Source organism: Pelophylax lessonae (assembly GCF_965119305.1).
Source record: "Pelophylax lessonae genome assembly, chromosome: 5".
In the NCBI taxonomy this organism is placed as follows: domain Eukaryota; kingdom Metazoa; phylum Chordata; class Amphibia; order Anura; family Ranidae; genus Pelophylax; species Pelophylax lessonae.
Genome location: NC_138772.1, coordinates 391,645,074 through 391,670,807, shown reverse-complemented (window position 1 = coordinate 391,670,807; position 25,734 = coordinate 391,645,074). Strand labels below are relative to the sequence as shown.

At 39.4% G+C, this 25,734-nt stretch overlaps 1 protein-coding gene across 5 annotated transcripts in view; it reads right to left on the bottom strand.

The window, feature by feature from the left end:
* DLGAP1 (DLG associated protein 1) overlaps positions 1-25,734 on the bottom strand; it is an 876,465-nt gene that overhangs the window by 11,028 nt on the left and 839,703 nt on the right. For 4 of the 5 annotated variants that reach the window (XM_082258776.1, XM_082258774.1, XM_082258775.1 and 1 more), the window contains 2 exons: positions 16,624-16,715; positions 10,133-10,285 (listed from right to left, as the gene is read on the bottom strand). In XM_082258776.1, the coding sequence (XP_082114902.1) occupies positions 10,133-10,285; positions 16,624-16,715 (245 nt within the window). Of the gene's footprint in view, positions 1-9,721; positions 9,796-10,132; positions 10,286-16,623; positions 16,716-25,734 lie in introns of those variants that run through there. The other variant, XM_082258777.1, reaches the window with a different exon arrangement.

Sequence of the window (25,734 nt, the reverse complement as noted above, 5' to 3'; positions counted from 1 at the left end):
TACTGAGCAGTAGTGAACTGCTCACTACCCAAGAAATAGTGGGTTAACCAATGAAAAGTGTTAAACAATGCACTTTTCCACTGGCCACCAATGCAATGGGCCTTTCTTCACAACTACTCACTGTCCCCAAAGATTAGGAGATTTTTCACTGACCACAAATGAAGGAGGGCACTACAATTTTCACATCCTGAGTTTCCTTTCTGGCCATTATTATTAATTGTTTAATTCAATTAATATCTACCATAAGCCATAAGTATCATTTTGAGCAAAAGTTCCATGTAACCTGAAAATTATTTCAGGGATTTCTCCAGGATAAAGGCTGGTATAGGAGGCTGATCAAGTCAAATTAAAGTACTTACACTAGCTGCATAAATTCATTAGCTATAAATGTAATAAGAGATTTGGTATAAAGTTATCTCACCTGCAAAAATATTTAGACTTGTATGGGCTACTTTACGAAGTAAAATTAAATGAACTATACAGTATGCAAGGAAATGTTTATTTCTGCAACATGCATAGCAGTAAAATGCAGCGAGAATGCAAACACCTCTCTAAATAATGTTTATGCAAATGTCATGATCCATAATGGTCCCAGGATCTTAGTCTTATTGTTCTCATTAAACTTTGGTTATAAGCAGCTCACTTCAAATGATTGGACACTGGCAAAAAAAGCTGTAGAGAACTCCCCTTTATAACCCATCTTTCTTCCACCACACATCAGTGTAGTAGTAAGTAATAGGGAGATCATAGAGAGCAGAGTGTAGGAACCTGTGTCTTGCAGAACAACCTTGTGCTTGTGTAACACTAGGAATGACTCTTTAGAGTACAACTCTACAGAGAGATTATAGAAATGGATAAATCCCACTTGTGAGTGGGGTCAAACAAGGGAATATCCCAAATATATTCAAACATGGAAAGATTGACCTATCAAAGTCCGAGAGGACCAGGTAAAGGTCCCACACATTCACGGGGGAACATACAGGGGGAGCAATGTGCGCAACACTTTACAAAAAGGCCATGACTAAGGAATGAGAGAGGTCAACAGTCTCTAAAACAAAATGGCCAGGGTGAGGTTTCCCCCTTGATGTTACCCAAGACCAGAATCCGATCCAGATCAGACTGGAGGTAGGAAAGGGTGTGTCCATATTCTAGAATGGAATTTCCTAGCTGTGCATTATGCAAAGTAGCCCTTCTAGGCGCAGTTATAAACTTTGCAAGAAGATGGATTTCCTAGCTTTTAGGAGCTTAGGAATGATCAAATCCAATAGGTCCCTGTCCCTCAGAACCTGAGCTTCAACAGTCATTCTGGTAAAACCAGTGACCTGAGAAACAAAATGGTGGACCAGTCCTTGGAACAGAAGCTCTAGACTATCCGGATGGGCTCTCAGGAAGACCATTTTTATGGAATGAGGATCACTGGAATGTCCTCCATCTCAATCTTGGGGAGCAAATGACAGAGAAGCTGTAGAGGAGGGAAGGCATAGATCAGGTTGAACTGATCACATGAAGTGACCATACCATCCACTTTGAAGGCCCAAGGGTCACTGGACCTAGTAAAAAAATTGTCCAGTTTGTTGTTGAATCTGGATGCCAGAGGTTGCACTTCTGGCATTCTCCACCTTTAGAAAAGGGATTGGAACACCTACAGGTGGGTTAAACTATACCGCAGATCCAGACACTGATAGCTATTTCAAAGAAGCCTACCAATTTTGGGATGTGGACAGTTGACAGGGCTAGAACGTGCTGTGAGAATTAAATCTGCTTCTCTTTGAGAGCCATCATTTCTGATGCCTCCTTTATGACTGATTGAGGCCACTGCTGTGGCATGACCTGCCTGGAGTCTGGTTACATGATCTTTGGGAAAGAGCTGAATGCACCTGAGATTCTGGAAGTCCCTTTAACAATAAGGTGCCCCCAGATATTACCCCCTATTCACACAAAAAAAGTGAAATGTTAATAAACACACATGCAGTGATTGACAAGTCCTTGTGGCCATATTTGGTCAGTGATGTCAGCACTATCTCTGCCCATTTGTTAACATGGCCATGAATTTCTGGCCAGCAAATTAATGGGATTTGGTGATGTCACTGATTGCTAAGAATGTGGCAGATGCCAGCACCTGCTGCTTCCTTAACAACCATTAAAAGGAAGCTATCACATATAGTAGCAGAGGAAAAACTGTTACCATATATGACATTTGGTTCCTGTTAAATAAGCAAAAAGTCCAGGACTCAGAAGAATGCCCTAACAGGCAATGTTTAGTTAGAACCTACATTCAGACTGAAACAAATGCTCATACCTAGTGATTTTAAAGCTGGGAGTGTTCCAGTGCTGACGAGACAACCAAGTTGCCATATGTTGAAGGATGTTGAAGGGAAGATGAGCTTCAACTAATGTCTAAGTCCTCTGCACCAAGAGAGCATCCAGAACCCCTCCTCAGCCTGATGGGCCGGCAACAATTGTGAGAACTTTCAGAGCCGTTGTGAGAGCTTTCCAGAATTCGAAATTCTACTTTGTGGCCCCTGGAAATAACACTCTGGACCCAAATGTCTTTGCTTTTTTCCTCCTTCTCTGACAAAGGATGCACCCCCTCATTGAGAAGAGGGCTTGGACACAGACTTGGCTGGCTTGGAGGTCCATGACTTCTAACAGAAGAATGCCCCAGGATTAGACTTAGAAACTGAAGCCTGAGAGGGGCAAAAGGATCCCCTCAGTGATTTCCTTGATGTATTTGTCCAAGGATGTACCAAATAGGTGCCCTCCCTTGAAGGCTATTCCTTTGAGATGCTTTCTACATGAGAGTTCTGCTGACCAGCATTTAAAGCAGAGAATTTTTCTCATGTGAACAGAAATTAGGCTTATCTTGGATATCTGCCAAGCAATCTACATTAGCATAAGGCCACAGGTAAAAGTTTCTGGTGGTATTGAAGAGATTTGTTACATTTGAGCCAGGGTCTCAAGATAGGATCTAAGAGTGAGTGAGCTGGGAAGGCCTTAGCAGGTGTAGGCATTTTTGAAGAACCCATGCCTAAGACCTTGAGGTAAGTAGACTCTGACCGATAGTACAGCATGATTGTACAGTCTCAATAAGTGTAGCAATAGTATGCTTAAAGGGTAACTCCACTTTCGTAGAAAAAAACATACCCCCAAAAAATATAGGGCATACAATTGCAATGCAAGTCATGTTGTAACTGAATTTTATTGAAAATTACCTTTCCTTTTCAATCTGGAGCACTGTCATTTTTGTGATGCCCACTACAACTAGCCATTTTAAAACCTGCAGCAGATAAATCATTTTTGCAGTCTTATTGGTTGCTAAGGGCTAAACAGGTGTTTTTCTTTCTGTCCTGTTACACGAAGACCAATGAAAACAGACATTTTAGATAAACTACTCAAAATGTGAGTATATAATATACAATTTGTATGTTAGAATATAATTACGTTTTTATTACTGTTTTGAAACTTCTGCTATGAAAACAAACTAAGTACATTATTTTAAATAATTTACTTTGGAACACTAATCAGCAAAGTAATTATTCTGCAACCTGAATAATACAGAGAGAGAGAGAGATAGGGAGAGGTCAAAATGTGCTTCAGAGTGTCCAAACAAGGTCATGTTAGTTTACCTGGAAAGCTGTAAGTGAACAAAGCAGTCAAGCTGCTTAAAGTGGAGTTCCGGCCAAGTTTAAAAAAATAAAAATACCCCTAGAATAGTCAGGGCTAGTGCATTTAAACAACAATATCCTCTAAACTGTCCCCTGTTTAGTTTACATGCTGCATGAATTACTTACCTTGTGAAGTTTTTGTCCAGCACGGCCATCTGTGGTGTGGGCGACTGAAGCCGCAGTGTCCCTCTTCCTGGATTTCGCGAATCCAAGAATGCTATACCCTCGTCACTTCCGTGGCAGGCGCGTCATCCCACAGCTGGTTCCCCGTCATTGCGCATGCCCAGAATCTGTTCTCCATCCATCGGCAGAGAATGACGTGCCTGCACCGGAAGTGACGAAGGCGCATTGACTCCTGGGATTGATGAAACTCATCTCCCAGGAGTCAATGCAAAGCAGGAAATGACGTCGGCGGCCGCGGCCGCATAAGGAGGAAGTGCAGTGATTTTTCATCAAAAATAAGGTAAGCGAACCAAAAAAAAAAATAAATAAATATCCAATTCGTTTTTATCATGTGATAAGGTTATGTATGATGGGAAGTTCAAAATGTGGTCAGAACTCCGCTTTAAAGAAATCACTGTTTAAAAAAGATGACCAAACAGGAAAAATTAGGATTAGGTACACCTAACCCTGTTAATATCTGACTTTCTTGGTTTTAACCTTTCAAAAAAATAAGCACGGATAAAAAAAAATGGAAAACTCACCCACTTTGACCAATCAAGCTTTATCTCTTATTCGCTGGGAAAATGAAAACAAGGAATCTGATTGGTCACTACAAGTTCTTTATTTTTTGGAGAAATTTTTTTCTCAATTATTTTTAAATAGGGCTCTATCAATGTGTGGGTAGTGCCTTTTGTTTTTTTTTTTTAAAAAGACCCTACATTTATAAATTAAAAAACACAAAACAGTTATGATAAAGGGAGCATAAAATGTCCTTTGTTACATTATTTGTTTAATAGTTTCCCAATAGTAAAAAAGATAAAACAGAAATATATTTACTAATGTAACCATAATGTTGCCATAAGCACCACCTGCAAATTCTAAAAAATAATTATCAAGCAAACATAAATGTGATATTTTTATCTGGGAAAACTGCACTGTGTTTACATAGTTCTCCCTCTTTATCTTGGTATTGGTACAGCATCTGCACAGAGTGACCTTTATTACTGCAGTGAACAATGCAGATTTGTTAAGATATTTTTCAAGCTAATTTCAAATGAAACTAGTGGCAAAGTTATATAAGGCTGGCCAATTTCTGTATACCTTCCGTTAGATACTTTATATTTACCAAAAACATTGCAACATCTGTGGCCAATGTTAGACATTCAGGAAAGGAGTGTACTAAGTTACACTATATTTTTATCTCTGACATTTTTTAATTAAAATGAACCTGTCAGCCTTTATGAACTTTGAAAAATCAAAGTTGTGCTTAAGAAAACAAATGTTGTATGTCTACTATTATCTTTTTTTAGTTTGAAAAGTATTTTCTGTGGAGGGTCTACACTTTTAAATCCTTGTTCAATTGTTAATTGACCTTTACAGAGACATGACAAAATCACAAACTGTAAATTGACAGAAAACCAACAGGGAAAAGACACCGATCAGTCCAAACATTAGACCTATCACCTTCCTGGTTATTAGGTAACACAGGCGATGATAATCGAAAAACATACATTGAAGGGTAATGGTAAATGGAAGAGAGGGCCCAGTCACAATCCAGAAAGTAGACCTGGGCATACAGGAATAAAACCAAGAGGTAGACGGAGATAGCAATAAGGCGTAGGTGAAAGGCCACAGTCCTCAAGTTTGGACTGATAGAAAGATGAATGGCAAAGAAGAAAAAGAAATGATAAGAGAGGAAAAATAGTTGGAAAAGGGGGAGGTGGGGGATTTCTGGGGGGAGCAAAGAACAGGAAGAATTGGGGATGTGTCAGGGGTGATGCTATTAGGGAAGCAACAGAGAGTCGTCAAAATGTGGGGGTAGAAAATTAGTCACCCATGGTTTCCATATTTTAGAATACTGTGCCACCCTATCTAGGATACCTGCTTCTATTTTAGCATGAATCATAGCCTGGGAGACCCTGTTTTTGGTTTCTAGAGAGTTGAAAGCTGGGGTCTTCCAAGCTTTCTCTATAGTCTCTTTTGCAGAGGTCTACACTTTTTTTTGACTGTACAGATACATTTAAACCTACAAGTGATTGTAAAGGATCACCCTGAAAAACAACCAATTAAAATTATAATAAAAAATGAAAGGCAAAACATTTATATATATATATATATATATATATATATATATATATATATATATATATGGCCTTGCGAAAGTATTCGGCCCCCTTGAACTTTGCAAAGTTTTGCCACATTTCAGGCTTCAAACATAAAGATATAAAACTGTATTTTTTTGTGACGAATCAACAACAAGTGGGACACAATCACGAAGTGGTACGAAATTTATTGGATATTTCAAACTTTTTTAACAAATAAAAAACTGAAAAATTGGGCGTGCAAAATTATTCAGCCCCCTTAAGTTAATACTTTGTAGCGCCACCTTTTGCTGCGATTACAGCTGTAAGTCACTTGGGGTATGTCTCTATTAGTTTTGCACATCGAGAGACTGAAATTTTTGCCCATTCCTCCTTGCAAAACAGCTCGAGCTCAGTGACTTTGGATGGAGAGCGTTTGTGAACAACAGTTTTCAGTTCTTTCCACAGATTCTCGATTGGATTCAGGTCTGGACTTTGAGTTGACCATTCTAACACCTGGATATGTTTATTTGTGAACCATTCCATTGTAGATTTTGCTTTATGTTTTGGATCATTGTCTTGTTGGAAGACAAATCTCCGTCCCAGTCTCAGGTCTTTTGCAGACTCCATCAGGTTTTCTTCCAGAATGGTCCTGTATTTGGCTCCATCCATCTTCCCATCAATTTTAACCATCTTCCCTGTCCCTGCTGAAGAAAAGCAGGACCAAACCATGATGCTGCCACCACCATGTTTGACAGTGGGGATGGTGTGTTCAGGGTGATGAGCTGTGTTGCTTTTACGCCAAACATAACTTTTTGCATTGTTGCCAAAAAGTTCGAGTTTAGTTTCATCTGACCAGAGCACCTTCTTCCACATGTTTGGTGTGTCTCCCAGGTGGCTTGTGGCAAACTTGAAACTACACGTTTTATGGATATCTTTAAGAAATGTCTTTCTTCTTGCCACTCTTCCATAAAGGCCAGATTTGTGCAGTATACGACTGATTGTTGTCCTATGGACAGAGTCTCCCACCTCAGCTGTAGATCTCTGCAGTTCATCCAGAGTGATCATGGGCCTCTTGGCTGCATCTCTGATAAGTCTTCTCCTTGTATGAGCTGAAAGTTTAGAGGGACGGCCAGGTCTTCGTAGATTTGCAGTGGTCTGATACTCCTTCCATTTCAATATTATTGCACAGTGCTCCTTGGGATGTTTAAAGCTTGGGAAATCTTTTTGTATCCAAATCCGGCTTTAAACTTCTCCACAACAGTATCTCGGACCTGCCTGGTGTGTTCCTTGTTCTTCATGATGCTCTCTGCGCTTTAAACGGACCTCTGAGGCTATAACAGTGCAGGTGCATTTATATGGAGACTTGATTACACACAGGTGGATTCTATTTATCATCATTAGTCATTTAGGTCAACATTGGATCATTCAGAGATCCTCACTGAACTTCTGGAGAGAGTTTGCTGCACTGAAAGTAAAGGGGCTGAATAATTTTGCACGCCCAATTTTTCAGTTTTTTATTTGTTAACAAAGTTTGAAATATCCAATAAATTTCATTCCACTTCATGATTGTGTCCCACTTGTTGTTGATTCTTCACAAAAAATTACAGTTTTCTATCTTTATGTTTGAAGCCTGAAATGTGGCAAAAGGTTGCAAACTTCAAGGGGGCCAAATACTTTCGCAAGGCACTGTATTATGATACAAATTCTAATCATATTAAATAGGATCATACTATGCTAAAACGCAAATGTACTATACATATATTTTATCTATCTAGCTGTTTATCTATCTATCTATCTATCTATCTATCTATCTATCTATCTATCTATCTATCTATCTATCTATCTATCTATCTATCTATCTATCTATCTATCTATCTATCTATCTATCCAGTATGTATATATATATATATATATATATATAACTGTTACTATACGCCGTTAGCTTTTTTAGCTGTAAATGTACTAATAATGGAAGACATTAGGTTTTAGTGAGGTAGATCACAAAGTTACATGAAACTTCATGTGTGTTAAAGATAAGTATTTAATACTTTTTGAGAATTTAACTTTGGAACGACGTACAGTATGTCAGAATGGACGCCCACGCAAAGTAAGATATCAGTTATCTGGCCCCTGATGATCACAGATGGACAACCCAAGTTTGTACTGTATAGGCTATGACATATTTACATTACTATGTTATCTTTGAAATTGGCCTTTGCTTTAAATTGTGCAGGATTAGGGAAAAATAAGGTAAGAAGAAGGCCGTATCAATATCAATATTTAGCATTTAAAGCATATCCAAAAAAAAAAATTGTACACAAAATATTGTAAAAAAAAAAAAACTAAAGCAAACATAAGTATGTAGATGCCAGAGTAGTATACCCCATACTACTCTGGCATCTACATACTTATGTTTGCTTTAGTTTTTTTTTTTTTGACAATATTCTGTGTACAATTTTTTTCTTGGATATGCTTTATATGCTAAATATTGATTTTAAAGATGTGATAAGACCCACTGTATGTTCTTGAAGTAGCAAAGCATCGCTATGCAAAATAGCATTGTGATAAGTATCACATGGACAGAAGTATATATTTACACATAATAGTATGTTTAACCTTTCTTGGGTGATAGTTCATAAAGTTATTTTCTTTCTATAACAGATGTGGGATGAAAATTTAATGCTTTTATGATTTACGTGTAAATGATAAGGCAAAAACAACCACAGATACTGAATACTTACAGTATCAGTGCCTTTGGTTTTTATTCCTTGATGAGATGCTGTGAATGTATGCAAATCTTGATAATTTTATCTTAAAGTGGAACAAAAGTATTTTTTTGTTTTAGATAGATCAAAAAAGGGATAACTTCTGTAAGCTTTTCCTGCTTTCTGTGTCCTCATTGTGTGGACGTTTTCTACTTGCTGTCTCAGAGACACATCAGAAATAAAGAGGAAATTCCAACTTTAACAGCTTCCACTGGAACAGATTTCCATATTGAGGGATTTTCGCTTACCTCTTGCTCTGGTGAAAATCGTTAAATGTTGACTTTCCCCACTCATTTGGTACCAGTGACAGACAAGAAGTGAGGGTAAGGGCTGGTTCACTCCAGGAATCACACAGGAACTCGCTCACACTCCTGTGCAGTATGTTTTTAGCCCATTGATTTAAAAAATGCACTGCAACCGGATCGCATGATACTTCTGTACCATGCAATCTGGTGCAGGCAAATGCAGTGCATTTGCGACCTGCGTTTGGGGTGTTGTTAGCATTGCATTGACACCCGCTGCAGATTGCAAGTGCAGGGTCTTTTGAACGCAGTGCAGGAAACGAGCACAGAACGCGGGTTTTTTACAAGGCATTCTGATGTGAACGGGCCCTAAACCCCCTCCGGTTGGGACAGAGACAGCTTTAAACAGACCAAGGTTCTAATCCTCTACCGCTCTTTCCAAACCTAAAAATACATTTTTTCAGAAGATCCAGTACTAAATAATAAATACAAGAATACTGAATGGCTTGTGTATGCTGATATATTAAAGATGTACTTATACAGAGGCAGCAAATAACATATCTATCAGGACATTATTACCCTATAAGAGCACAGAAGAAACTAACTAGAGATAGTTGAGGTCTTTCAAGCTCTCCATCTCAAGTACTACATTTAACTTGTAGCCTAAGGGAATTATTAAATGTATCAAAATATTACCTGAGAGTAAACACCCCACCAAAAAGATAAAAAAATTTACACAAAGTAAGTTAAAGGGTTTATTGTGTCCTAGTTTTGAAGGATGGCGGAGGTCCCTTTGTAGTTTTTGTTGCTGTTTTTGTGGTGAATACCAGGTTCAGTGGTGTTTTCTGTGCTTCCTTAATTTTCTTGGTAGTAACGCCTGGAATGTGCAAGTAAATGAATAATTTTGCAAACCTATTTTTGTTAGATTTTCTTTTTTTGTTTATGTTTTTAGTAAAAAATATAAAAAAGAAAGAAAATACCAAAATTAAAAATTATTTTTCCACCCTTCTAAAAGTTGATTGATCAACCTGTTAAGTACTGTAAGTCCGAAGAAAGTCCTATCAGCGCTAAACAGGTTAATTCCTCTGTGCTCACTGTGCTTACAATGGCTTGGTATATTCTTAGTAATGCTCTGGAACTGAAAATGTGAAAAAGCTATGTAAAATGACCTTTTCATTATTTATAACAAACATGGCAGACTTCGCTCCACCTACCTTTTTATCAATTGGATCCATTTGTTTCCAGTTGTTGGCTTTTAGCTGATGAAGTTCATCAAATTTCATACTAATATTTTCTATAGACAGTTGTAGCATGTCCCAAAACCCTGCTAAATCCTGAGATGTTGGCCTGGGGTGAGCATTGGGATTCTGCAAAACAGTCACAGCAAGGATTAGGTAAATTCAATTAGTAACTTGTGTAGTAGGAAAAAAATTCCACCCACCTATCCCATCAAAGCACATATGTACTCGAAAAAATAAAAATTGTTTTATTCTTTATATAAACATGAATGATTCTATCTTATATTAGGCTTAGGTGCAAAACAGTGCTTATTCTGTGAAAATAACAAATAGAAACATTAGAAATGAGTCAGTTTTTAACCTACCAAATCAGAATTGCATCTACTAAAAGTAGTACAATATTATCTGATAGAGCTGCTTAATGCCCAGGTAATGCCATACCTGTGGGCTTCTGCAATGATACCCCACTGCATAACTTCAGGGGTAATTTAAACCACTTTAGATCATTTGTGCATTACTTGTCATGAAATGGTTTCAGCTAGCCTTATTATCTGAAATCTCTATCCATACAGTTATTTCAGGCTCTTGGTGATTCTATGGGCCAGCTTCCTGGGTACAGTGTCTGATACTATAGATCAGGGGTCTCCAAACTTTCTAAACAAAGGGCCAGTTTACTGTTCTTGAGGCTTTCAGGGGGGGGGGAGGGCAAACTGTGGTCAGTAGGATTAGAAAGTGCCCCATCATTGGTTTTAGTGGAAGAAATAGTTACTTTTTGTTGGTATCAGTGGAAGCAATGGTGCCCCATCATTGGCACTTGTGGGAGAAATGGTGCCCCATCATTGGTGTCAGGGGGAGGAATAGTGCGTCATCATTGGTGTCAGTGGAAGGAATGATGCCCCATCATTGGTGCCTATGGAAGGAATAGTGCCCTATCATTGGGGTTTGTGGGAGTAATGGTGCCCCATCATTGGTGTCAGAGAATGACACAGTGCCCCCAAGGGCTGGAAAAAGGCAAGCATAGGGCCACAGCTTGGAGAACACTGCTCTAGAGAGCAGTTTTCCATTGAACTTTCTTGATTCATTTTTTAAGCGGTAAGTCATAAAGTCCTTCCTTAACCCTCCAAAATAAAGTCCGTAATTAACAATGTTGTAGAGTGGAGTTAAGAAGAAGTTCCCAGAGTGAACTTGTGGTATATAATATTCTTGCCACCATACGTATTTACATTACCACTGTGTACTGTCCACCAGTCACATAAATTCCCTGCTTACCAGAAAATGTGGATACCATTAACACTGAGTCAACTGCATCTGGGGTATGGCTGGAGATAGTGCCTACAGGGAACTCCGGAAATGTCAAAACTTTATTCCACGGTAGGTCTGCCACTTAAAGAATAAATGTTGTGCAGTACGTTGGACCATAAAGATAAAAAAAGGCTCCACATAGTGTAAAACTGTATCTCAAAAATTTATTTAAAAGAAGGTAGAAAACTTACATCACATCCAAATCACAAACGCTTATATCATCATCCAACATATAAAATCAAAGTGCAATATCCTGAATGATTAGGACCCCAGATGTTGTCTTAAAAGATGAAACATGTTGGTTTCCTAATCATTCAGGCCATTGCAGTTCGATTTTATATGTTTGATGATGTTTCCTACCTTCTTTTAAATATTTATTTTTATTTGTATTGGTTATAGGGCTGGGGGAAGTTATCAATGGACTACTAGTGCAGAGGTGTCATCACACTTATGCTTCATTGAGATTTACGAGCCTCTCTTCCACAGTAGCATAGGGAATTGTAGTCTTTCCATTCACAGATCACTGAGAATGGTCGGTGAGCCTGCTGTGAGAAGAACCTCCAAGTTCAGCAAGGATAGAGGGGCAGTTTGAGAGTGGGGCTGTGGACTGTGACTTCGCTTCATATTACACCTTACATATGAATGTAATATGAAACATGTGTAGAAAGGTGGACTTACACAGTTTTTGTTACATTGGCCATTATAATTCTTAAAAGTCTGCATCAAGTCAGTATTTATTTTTTATTTGAATAGAATGGGGCAAGGGTTATATGCTGTGTAAATTTTTTTTTTCAGTCTTTGCCCCTCTGTTTAGTAGACCTACTTACCCTCTTGTCTATGTGATAGAATAGAAAGTAAAATAAAATCTCCTCACTTCCTGTATATTTGACAGGACAGTAGGGGAAATCCCCTAACAGGAACACAGAAAGATTTTCAAGGACAAGATTTTGAATCTCTGTCAGAATTTTACTGATGTTGCTCCTCCTGAGATTGCCTTTTATTTGTCAGACAGAACAAGAAATGAAGATAAATCTCGTCTATTAAGGCAAACAACACTTTAAATCAATCTCCTTAATTGGACACAGTCTACATTTAACCACTTAAGCCCCGGAAGATTTTACCCCCTTCCTGACCAGGGCCTATTTTGCGAATCGGCACTGCGTGATTTTAACCGACAATTGCGCGGTCGTGCGACGCTGTACCCAAACGAATTTGACGTCCTTTTTTCCCCACAAACAGAGCTTTCTTTTGGTGGTATTTGATCACCTGTGCGATTTTTACTTTTTGCGCTATAAACAAAAAAAGAGCGTCAATTTTGCAAAAATAACAATATTTTTCACATTTTTTTTATATGAAATTCCCCCCCAAAAAATGTAAAAATCAAAATTTTTTTTAACATTTTAGGCCAATTTGTTTTCTGCTAAATATTTTTGGTAAAAAAAAATCGCAAAAAGCGTATTTTGATTGGTTTGCGCAAAAGTTATTGCGTTTACTAACTAAGGGAAATATTTTTGTCATTTTTGTTGGGTTTTTTTTTTAATGCGTAATGGCGGTGATCTGTGATTTTTTTTGCGGTACTGCGACATTGTGGCGGACAGATCGGACCCTTGACTGACATTTTTGACACTTTTGGGGTTACCAGTGACATTACTGCAGTAATCAGTGCTATACATATGCATTGTTACTGTAAAATGACACTGGCAGTAAAGGGGTTAACTTTTTTGAGAGGGAGGGGCTATGTGTGTCCCTAGGGGCGTGATTCTAACTGTGATTGGCTGTGGCTTGAGGTGTATGAACAGTGATCAACGGTCCTACATAGTAGAACCGTATGATCACCATTCATACACAGGGGAGAATGACAGGTGGCTTGTTTACATTAGCCGCCTGCCTTTCTCCCTCTCCACCCGATGATCGCGAGTGACCGGCGGACATCGGGTCCGCCGGTCACACGCGCGGGGGGGTCAGTGACCACGCGGGAGCGTGCCTCCGGCGGCGCGCGCTCGCTCCCTAGACCCTCACAGGCAAGCGACTTAGCCCTACGTCGTTCTGCCTGTGAGGGGCTGACTGCCGACGTAAATAGTCGTGCGGCAGTCGGCAAGTGGTTAAAACTTGACACCAATCTAACCAAAAAAATAGCTTTGCCTACATTTTGGCTTTAAAGTAATTGTAAAGTTTTTTTTTATAACAAACATGTCATACTTACCTGCTCTGTGCAATGGTTTTGAACAGAGCAACCCAAACCCTCTTTTCTGGGGTCCCTCGTCAGTGCCCTGGGCTCCTCCCCTTCTCTATGTGTCACCATAGGAAGCAGCTTCCTTTTGTGGTACACCTGGAAGCTTGATTCGGATTCGCACTCTGTGTCCATTGACACACACAGTGCGGCTTGGCCATGAAACTTGCTCCTTCGTTACCAAATTTGATGATAGCAGCAGGAGCCAAGATTAGTTGTATAATTAAAGTCTAAAACTTGTTGCACCTTTTAACCCTCTTGAATTTTATTATGTTGTAACTGTACTGTTTCCCTTTATATTGTAAAGTGCTGCGCAACCAGTTGGCACTCTATCAATCGTGAACAATATTAAAAATTTTAAGTCACCAGATTGTGTGTACACTATAAACCCAATTGGTCAACAAGGTGCTGAGGAGGGAAGGGGCTTTCAACTATCCCTGGCTCCTTGTTGGGTAATGAGGCTGCTCATCATCCCTTTGAAGCCAAAAGGTGACTGGGGAGAGCAAAAAGGAACACAATGAACCATAAGGAATATGGGTGATGTTTGTTAAAGTTAACCACTTAAGCCCCGGAAGATTTTACCCCCTTCCTGACCAGGGTTTTTTTTGCGATTTTTTACTGCGGACTTTAACGGACAATTGCACGGTCGTGCGACGCTGTACCTAAACGAATTTCACGTCCTTTTTTTCCCACAAACAGAGCTTTCTTTTGGTGGTATTTGATCACCTGTGCGATTTTTTGATCATGCGCTATAAACCAAAAAAGAGTGTAAATTTTGCAAAAATAACAATATTTTTAAAATTTTTTTATATGAAATTCCCCAAAAAAAATGTAAAAATCTAAATTTTTTAACATTTTCGGCCAATTTGTTTTATGCTACATATGTTTGGTAAAAAAAATCGCAAAAAGCGTATTTTGATTGGTTTGCGCAAAAGTTATCGCGTTTACTAACAAAGGGAAAGATTTTTGTCATTTTTGGTGTTTTTTTTTTTAACGAGTAATGGCGGCGATCTGCGATTTTTTTGGGGTACTGCGACATTGCGGTGGACAGATCGGACCCTTGACTGACATTTTTGACACTTTTGGGGTTACCAGTGACATTACTGCAGTAATCAGTGCTATACATATGCACTGTTACTGCAAAAATGACACTGGCAGGGAAGGGGTTAACTGTATTGGAGAGGGAGGGGTTGAGTGTGTCCTAGGGGCGTGTTTCTAACTGTAGTGGGACAGGTCTACTATTGTAAAAACAGAGATCAACGGTTCTTCATAGTAGAACCGTCTGATCTCCATTTTTACACAGGGGAGAATGACAGGCGGCTTGTTTACATAAGCCGCCCGCCTTTCTCCCGCTCTACCGACGATCGTTGTGTGACCGGCGGACATCGGGTCCGCTGGTCACACGCGCGGACTCTCCAGTGAACGAGCCGGGGCGGGCGCGCGCTCGCCCGCTATTGGCTCACGAACCGGTCACAGGCTAGTGACGTATATATACGTCACTTTGCCTGGCCGGGGCTGACCGCCGCAGTATATCTACTTGCGGCGGTAGGCAAGCGGTTAACTTTCGGTTTTCAGCAAAACAGAGTGCTCTGCAAATATGCTGTTTTCGGTAATATTTTTTTGATAGATTTATCTTACTTTACGCTCACGCAAAAAACACAATCTGCAAAGTATTTTTACTTAAAGTTGTAAACTCCTTGAGGGCAGGTACTGGTGTGATTGTACAATATAAATAAAAAGCGCTAAGTAATTGACATTGCTATATAAGTGTCTGTAATAAATAAATAATAAATAAATAAGTGCGTTCAGTGCATTCCATGAACACACAGGAGAAAACGCAGCAATATGACACATCAGTAAAAAAAGAAAGGGATGGTCCGTCTGCTTACAGCACTATCTGACCCTATCAACAGTTGTAGCAGTCATTCTGACAGCTGCAATGTTCTACAAAGTATTCTAACTAGCATGAGTCAAACTTATATCTACAACAGCTAGCTTCTGGAGAAGGAACGGCCATTGTCTCATGATTACTCAGAATTCAACCAGCCATTAAATCTACCAGCGGATCTTCTTAATCTTGGTCATAAATGAACATCTGAAACAAATCTGACACACGTGAATTATAAAATTATAATTATACAATGCTTTTATTGCCTTTGATGATCTTCAAATCATGTAATCAAACACATTTAAGATTTGGTATCTTGTTCTGAAATATCTGTCTTGATTAAAGTATATCATTTTTGAACCCCTGATGAGCCTTTTTAAACAAATGACTCTCTAAAGTAAATTGTGGTTGGTCCTTGCATACCATAGGCTGACATTGTGATTACTCATCTACTGACTAACAGTTTAATGGGCAAAAACATTGCCCATCTGTCTAACCCATTCTTATGAGATGCCGCGTCAGTTTTCAGAGATATCTAGAGCAAAGCTGGAGTCACAGCTTACAGCCTGTATCATTTTCCCATTATAAAATCACATATGACAGATGTGAAGTGAAGAAGAACAAATCCAGCAATTACCGGGATTTAGGTCATCAGAAGTGGTAATACCTAATAACTAGAAAGGCATGTTACATCAGTGCATAAGAGAAATACAATTACTCGTGCTAGCACTGGTGTAAGCATGCCTGGGCAGTTGCACACATGGAAACACAAACAAGGTGCTGTATGCAATGCAAGTCATTGATGTTTGCCAGGGATCTGTAAAAAGTGGGATTAAAAACAGGAAAACTCTTTGTAATTGTACAGCATGCTGAACCAGACATGAAGATAAGGGTGTAGAAAATTCCCAAAGTATGAACTCAGCAAAGCGTGGCTCAGTTGCATATATCACTTCACATATTTCACTTTTTTTTTTTTTTAAGAAACCCAATCTACATGGGAAGTGAACATTTAGTGATGTTTTAAGGAGGGATCTGAGGTCTACATACCAGGTTTTCCTCACACAGCTCTCTAAACTGGTAGAATTTCTGTGACATCAAGAGCTGGGCACATCCGACCGCACTGCGAATCTTCTCTAAGACTGCAAAAGGAAACAAGACCAACTTAGTTTCACTTTCATAACATACATATATATATATGATATATATATATATTTACAGTACTGGGAATGACTTATTAAAGATGAACTATAAGCTAAAAATTGCTTCAAAAAGTGTCTATAATCCTTAGTACACCATTCATTGTACTTTATTTTAAATGCAGGGAGTGTAAAGCTGGCCATAGATGGATCATCGTTTGTGCTTAACCAGTGGGCAACCTGTGTCATTGTATTTTGATGGTTGGAAGGCTTCCCTGCCAACAGAATACACTGATCAACGTTGCAGGTTATAGCCTGCAGCACTAAAGGAGAGGATATTTTCCAGCAGGGCAGGTTTACAGACATTGATGGTAGATTGACTTCTGTACAACCACCATGCCCATACATGGATCAAAATTTGGCCGAACAGGCCGCATTTCGATCCATCTTTGGGCAGCTTAAAGCCTGGTAGACACTAGAAGTTTGTTTTCGTTCAACTCCGTGGGCTGAACGAAAACAAAACTGAAAAGCTCAGGAGGAGCCATTGTAGTAACTGTCTGATGTTAGTACAGCTATCTTTCCTGCTAAGCTATTGCGTTCTGACAGGGGAACGGCCCTCCCCACCAGAACACTCCAGTCAGCGCTCCGAGCCATGGGAATGTAGGTTGCACTTGTTCTAAAAACAATATTATTTGTTATTATAAGAAAATAACAACACAACAATTGTTTATGGTGTTGAAATGGCCATGGCACCTTTATTGGTATAATAATAAATAAATTAATTAAATATTCAAAAAATAAATAATAATAAATATAATAATAAATATGAATAAATATATAAATATGAATAAATATTAAAACCAGAAACTTTCAAAACATCCGCTCAGTCATAAAAACTCGAGCGTAATAAAATTTTAATTAAAAGTCCCCCCTTGATGCAAGGGTGACAAACCACATAATGGTGCTCGCGACAGGGAGGGAGGGAGGGAAGCTCGCCGAGCTGCTCCAGGACTGACTGAAAAAAATTCCAAGCCGCGCGTCTTATATAGCCCTGGGCACGTGACCTTACCTCAGGCTACTCACGTGTTTCCCGCCTACTCACGCAAGACTTTCCCGCTTCAAATCCAGTTTCCCGCCCGCTAAACCTAACAGGACTCCCGCCTAGATTTAAAATGGCCATATTAACAAAGCGGCTGCTCTAAACTAAGCCGAATAATGAAAAAAATATAACTTTAAAAGTATTACTAATAAAATTAAATTTTTGGCAACCACAATCCCATGCTGTGGGCATTATATTCTCATGCCCACATAACATTGGCTGAGAGCACTGATCGGGTGCCTATCAGCAGAGCTTTTTTGGTGATGACCCTTTGACAGACACCAGCCACATGGCTGCCATACACATGGGCAGAATGTTGGCCGCTTTCAACTAGCCGATGCCTCCCAATATTTGGCCCGTGTGTACACCCTTTAGTATCCAAATTTGACTTATTATCAGCCTCTTGCTGATTAGAAGGGAAAGCAGGGTGACAGAGAAAGTAGTTCATCGCTGTGCTCTTTCTCTTTAAACTGTCCATATACAGGCTGGGGATGGGTCCATGGTTGCCTGGGCTCAGAGAAAGTGAGTTGAATGTCACTGACCATTATTCAACCAAGGATGCTGTGAAAAATAATCACTTTATGAAAAAGTTCCAGACTGAAGGGGAGTATTGCAGCAAAAGTTGTGTTTTTATTGTAATTTTTAAAGGGTTATTTCTCTCTTTCACTTGAGTTCTGCTTTAACCACTTAAGCCCCTGAAGATTTTACCCCCTTCCTGACCAGGGCCTATTTTGCGATTCGGCACTGCGTGACTTTAACGGAGAATTGCGCGGTCGTGCGACGCTGTACCTAAACGAATTTGACGTCCTTTTTTCCCACAAACAGAGCTTTCTTTTGGTGGTATTTGATCACCTGTGCGATTTTTTGATCATGCGCTATAAACAAAAAAAAAGCGTCAATTTTGCAAAAATAACAATATTTTTCACATTTTTTTATATGAAATTCCCAAAAAAGAAAAATGTAAAATTCAAAATTTTTTAACATTTTAGGCCAATTTGTTTTATGCTACATATGTTTGGTAAAAAAAAAATCGCAAAAAGCGTATTTTGATTGGTTTGCGCAAAAGTTATTCCGTTTACTAACTAAGGGAAAGATTTTCGTCATTTTTGTTGTTTTTTTTTTCAACGAGTAATGGTGTCGATCTGCGATTTTTTTGCGGGACTGCGACATTGACATTTTTGACACTTTTGGGGTTACCAGTGACATTACTGCAGTAATCAGTGCTATACATATGCACTGTTACTGTAAAAATGACACTGGCAGTGAAGGAGTTAACTTTATTGGAGAGGGAGGGGTTAAGTGTGTCCCTAGGGGCGTGTTTCTAACTGTGATTGGCTGTGGCTACTAGTGTAAGAACAGAGATCAACGGTCCTACATAGTAGAACCGTGTGATCTCCATTCTTACACAGGGAAGAATGACAGGCGGCTTTGTTTACATTAGCCGCCTGCCTTTCTTCCGGTGTAACGGACGATCGCGAGTGCCCACACGCGCGGGGGGCCCGTGGCCACGCGGGAGCGCGCCTCCGGCGGCGCGCGCTCGTTACCTAGAGCCTCACAGGCTAGCGACGTAGCCCTACCTCGCTTTGCCTGTGAGGGGCTGACCGCCGCAGTAAATAGTCGTGCGGCGGTCGGCAAGCGGTTAAACGTTCACGTAGCTTACTGAATAGGGTGATATTGTGCTCACACCAATCATTCAGTCATGGGTAAGTAATAATCATGTTGGGTATTCAAAGTGAATATAGCTTTACTAAGTTTACTAAGCTAAGTGAGCTTTTATTTTGCTAAATGAACAGCCTCTAGTCCTTTAAATCAATTGAATAATCTTACTGCTGCCTATATACAGCAGTAAAATGCAAACTCATGGGACTTTTATTGCAGGGGAAATTTTTAGAGAATCTAAAAATCTTTTAAGAGTTCCTTCAGATAGACGTGTGAGTGTTAACATCTAATCTTTCTGTTTGATAAATCAAATCCACTATTTCTATACATGTACATAGGGGTAATACATGTTAGAGCCTGCTTCTGGTTCAGTAGTGCTACACAGTGAACACATTTTACTATTCCTCTCTGTCACTGCAAGCCTATCATTCTTCCTAGGTCGATTGCTAACATCAGGTGATTTAATAATCTCAGTAATGGCTCTGCAAATATGCTGACTGCATTTGCATACACAACAACTTTAGGGACAGACTACAAATCTGAAAAAAAAAAAAAAAATAAAATGAAAAAATAAGGAACTGCAAACAGGTACAAGTGTAAAAGTCACATCACAAATTACTTTTGGGTAAAAATGATAGGAATGATCTCATATACATATTAATACACTTTAGTTTCCCTTTAGGTATTAGGAAAACACCTTTCCTTTATAATGTATTATTAAGTACCTGTAATAATTACTGGTCATATTTATACAGTATATAATACAGGGAGCATAAATATGAAACAAATATACACTAAAATATTTTGCTTTAACTTGTTTTATTAAATGTATTATTTATTAATTACATTTATTATCATATTTTGTGACTTTACAGAATAATATACTCCTTTGATATTACCATGTGCCCCATTTAACATTTTCTGTCCTATGATCTTCCAAGAGAACTACCTATAAAGTACATAGAAAACCAGAATTCTTATGTTTCCTACTCATCTTTTATTCTGTGCCTGGCGTCTTCTCTTTTTAACTTCTACTGGGTTTATTTTCCTGTGTTGTGAAGCTTTGGTGCTTGGTTCCTCCTGTTGCCCAGTAAACCTGAAGTTCAAGCACTGCCATGAAAGGCGCAGACCATCTGGGGCCAATAGTTTCCTTAGATTCCTCAGTGGAATGTAATTTAGTAAATGCATTCCACTGAAGCATCTAGGGAAAAAAAAACGTCTGTGCCTGTCATGGATGCAGCTGGACTTTACCTAGTAGCAAGAGAGCCAAGCTGTCCATGCCAAGGTGGGAGGTAAGGACAGCAAAGACCAGAGAGTACCCACTGATGAAGAAGTGCTTATGGGATTCCTCAGGATATACTGTATTATATTATTTTGTATTGGTATTATTTGTAAAACCCCCCTCCCCCCAAACAATGGGCAGACTCGATGGACTACTAGGTCTTTTTCTGTCGTCACTTTTCTAAATTTCTTTGTATTATAAACGATAGGGGAATGTTAATGTTACAACATTTTTATTATATGTTTATTTAACTTTTTTTAAGTGGATTTTTTTTTTTTTTTTTTTACTGCATGTTCTGTATAGCAAGTGACTGCAAATATACATATTGGAATGTAGAAACAATTATACAGTATCTCACAAAAGTGAGTAAACCCCTCACATTTCTGTAAATATTTAATTAAACCTTTTCATGTGACAACGCTGAAAAAATGACACTTTGCTACAATGTAAAGTAGTGAGTGTACAGCTTGTATAACAGTGTAAATTTGCTGTCCCCTCAAAATAACTCAACATACAGCCATTAATGTCTAAACCGCTGGCAACAAAAGTGAGTACACCCCTAAGTTAAAATGTCCAAATTGTGCCCAATTAGCCATTTTCCCTCCCCAATGTCATGTGACTCGTTAGTGTTACAAGGTCTCAGGTGTGAATGGGGAGCAGGTGTGTTAAATTTGGTGTTATCGCTCTCACTTTCTCATACTGGTCACTGGAAGTGCAACATGGCACCTCAATGCTAAGAACTCTCTGAGGATCTGAAAAAAAAAGAATTGTTGCTATACATAAAGCTGGCCTAGGCTATAAAAAGATTGCCAAGGCCCTGACACTGAACTGCAGCACGGTGACCAAGACCATACAGCGGTTAAACAGGACAGTTTGCACTCAGAACAGGCCTCGCCATGGTCAACCAAAGAAGTTGAGTGCACGTGCTCAGCGCCATATCCAGAGGTTGTCTTTGGGAAATAGATGTATGAGTACTGCCAGCATTGCTGCAGAGGTTGAAGGGGTGGGGGGTCAGCCTGTCAGTGCTCATACCATACGCCGCACACTGCATCAAATTGGTCTGCATGGCTTTCGTCCCAGAAGGAAGCCTCCACTAAAGATGATGCACAAGAAAGCCTGCAAACAGTTTGCTGAAGACAAGCAGACTAAGGACATGAATTACTGCAACCATGTCCTGTGGTCTGATGAGATCAAGATGGTTCAGATGGTGTCAAGGGTGTGTGGCGGCAACCAGGTGAGGAGTAATGCCCCATACACACGTGCAGATTATCTGCAGACTTTTGTCTGCAGACTTACCTTTTCTATGTAGTGCAAGGGCCTGCCGGATTGCATACAAATTGAAAGTGTTTAGGTTTGACCTCATATTATATGGTTTTGGTAAGTCTGCAGACAAAAGTCTGCAGATAATCTGCACGTGTGTATGGGGCATAAAAGACAAGTGTGTCTTACCTACAGTCAAGCATGGTGGTGGGAGTGTCATGGTCTGGGACTGCATACGTGCTGCTGGCACTGGAGAGCTACAGTTCATTGCGGGAAGCATGAATGCCAACATGTACTGTGACATACTGAAGCAGAGCATGATCCCCTCCCTTCAGAGATTGGGCCACATGGCAGTATTTAACATAAGGACCCCAAACACACCTCCAAGATGACCACTGCCTAAAGAAGCTGAGGGTAAAGGGTATAGACTGGCCAAGCATGTCTTCAGACCTAAACCCTATTGAGCATCTCTGAGGAATCCTCAAATTGAAGTTGGAGGAGCACAAGGTCTCTAACATCCACCAGCTCTGTGATGTCGTCATGGAGGAGTGAAAGAGGAATTCAGTGGCAACCTGTGAAGCTCTGGTGAACTCCATATCCAAGAAGGTTAAGGCAGTGCTGGAAAATAATGGTGGCCACATAAAATATTGACACTTTGGGCCCAATTTGGACATTTTCACCTAGAGGTGTACTCACTTTTGTTGCCAGCAGTTTAGACATTAATGGCTGTGTGTTGAGTTATTTTGAGGAAACAGCAAATTTACACTGTTATACAAACTGTACACTCCCTACTTTACATTGTAGCAAAGTGTCATTTCTTCAGTGTTGTCACATGAAAAGATATAATAAAATATTTACAAAAATGTGAGGGGTGTACTCACTTTTGTGTGATACTGTAGCTACAGCAATAAAATGGATTATCTGCTTATGCACATTGTTTGCATATATGTTGTTCTCCCTTTTCAGGAAAATATGGCTTAAGACAATTATGAAAGGGAGCGGAGGAGATCTAATCTCTCCCCTATGCTAGGATGCTTGTGGCAGGGCCCACCTTCTGCTAACTTACATAACAACAAAATAATCCTAAAATCTTTTTTTTTTTTATATACTGTACAGATATATATAGTTTGTATTATTCATTTGGGAAGGCCTGAATAAATCTTTACACTCAAGTATAGCAGTATTAGCAGGATAAATATCAATCCATATCATTAATTGAAACAATATTGTTTACATTGTAATCAAACAGAGTAAATATTAACCACTTCTGGACCGGAAGATTTTCCCCCTTAATGACCAGGCCATAGTTTAGCTCAGGCGTGCGACCGATGTAGTACTACATCAATTTGCCTAGGAGAGCCACACTGCCGCAGTAAGGGTCCTTTCACAAGGCCCAGATCCACCGACGGAGCTGTTCTGCTCAGCGGGAGGGATCGATCCGCCGATTCCCGCTGAGCAGGAGGATGACAGCTCCATCTCTGCTCTGTGTGCTTAGACGGAGCTGTCAGATCCCCGCTGTCCTCTATGGGGGAATCGGATGAGAACGGACCGCCAGTCCGTTCTCATCCGATCCGATCCACCGGAAGGATGAAAAATAGGGTAGGGATTTCACGGATAGGATCGGAAGCGAATAGCAGCGGGTGTCAGCGGAGATGCCTCAACTGACATTTGCTGCCCCATAGGGATGCATGGAGCATCCGATCAGGCCCACCTGAAAAACTGACAGGCGGAGCTGATCGGATCGTTCGTGTGAAAGGACCCTAAATACACAGCGTGTGGTTTGGCAACGGGTTAAAGGATTTGAACAATATCTTTGATCACTATAGATTGTTTCCATAGCATTAAATCAATGCAAACATTCTGATTCTGATTGTTGAGTCAGTGGAATGATGTATCTTGCAATGAAACAACGGCATTTATCATCTGATTATTCAAACAATCAGGTCTATAATTAATCCAAGTTTACACTTGTTCTGTAAATAAATTAATTTATTTATTTTGTAAAATATATTTGTGAAGAAAAATCTGAATGGGCTAGATAAATTTTCATCACCTGATGATCTCTCTTCATTGCAATCAGTCAACATGGCAAAATAATTGATTCCCAACTTTTCTCGAGCTGCACAGGGAAACAGCAAGAAAAGGTCTGGTATCTGGTCAGACATTGTCAGTAAATCTGCCTGCCTGTGCTGTTACTAAGTAGCTAATAATGTCAAGAATGTCTTTGTCTTTCTGTCTGAGCTGACTGCTGTGCTTTCATGATAGACACAAGGTCCAAGCCAAAGGCTTTTGCTAAAGGAGGTTCAGTGGCCAATTTTGTGACAACTCAGCTTGTCTTTGCAATTTTCAGAAGTTATCATTGTGGATGTAGACCAACCATATGGCACAGAACAGGGACACTATTCACTACCGCTCACTCGTGAAATATTTGTCCATAGTATAGATACTCTATAATTTATGGCACCAGATAGTGGCAGGTCTTGGGTTTGTAGGCAAACAAAGCAGCTTGGGCACTATCTCTGAATAGAAACACTGCTATTGGCAATAAAAATCTGCTGGCACAAGGCATCTATTCCACCCACAGTAATTCCTCACCAAACAGATAATGCAAAATGTTTGTCCCTACAGATGCCATTATTGGAAATCACTTTCTACTGGCAAAACACAGACACAGCCTCAAATAACTTTTGCCCTCCATCCATGACCTGCTCTTGTAAATAACAAATACGTTCAGCACTACAATATGTATGGCCACATCCACAGCAGGAAATGCGGGCTGTTTAAAAACACTTTGGAATGTCAGCCCTATCATTTGTCTTGTCATGAACAAAAATTCTCATTTGACCAATCTAACCCCTTCTTATGTTTCAACAGACCCATCTTGTGAACTATTCTATTGGTATATGGTAATCTGGGTATATTTTCAATCTGTAACAAACACAGCATTGATCAGAACATGACATAAAAAATGTGAGCTGATTGCATTACAGGGAACGTGTAATAGTTACATTTATATTTATTTATAAAAATGTAATTAATTAACCACTTTACCACCGGAGGATTTTGCTGTCTTACGTCTAGGCCACTTTTTGCGATTCGGCACTGTGCGACTTTAACTGACAATTGCGCGGACATGCAACGCCATACCCAAACAAAACTTACGTCCTTTTTTTCCCACAAACAGAGCTTTCTTTTGGTGGTATTTGATCACCTGTGCGATTTTCATTTTTTGCGATATTAATAAAAAAAGCGACAATTTTGAAAAAATAATATTTTTCTACTTTGACAGTTAAAAAATATCCAATATATTCAATTTTTGTCATATATTTAGGCCAAAATGTATTTAGCTACATGTCTTTGACAAAAAAATTCTCAATGAGCGCATTTTTAACCGCTTTAAGACCGGAAGATTTTACCCCATTCCTGACCAGGCCATATTTTGCGATTCGGCACTGCGTTACTTTAACGGACAATTGCGCGGTTGTGCAACGCTGTACCCAAATTATATTTAGGTCCTTTTTTCCCCACAAATAGAGCTTTCTTTTGGTGGTAGTTGATCACCTGTGCGATTTTTACTTTTTGCGCTATAAACAAAAAAATTGCGACAATTTTGAAAAAATAACAATATTTTTCAAATTTTTTATATGAAATTCCCCCCCAAAAAAATTTAAAAATCTAAATTTTTTAACATTTTAGGCCAATTTGATCTCTGCTACATATTT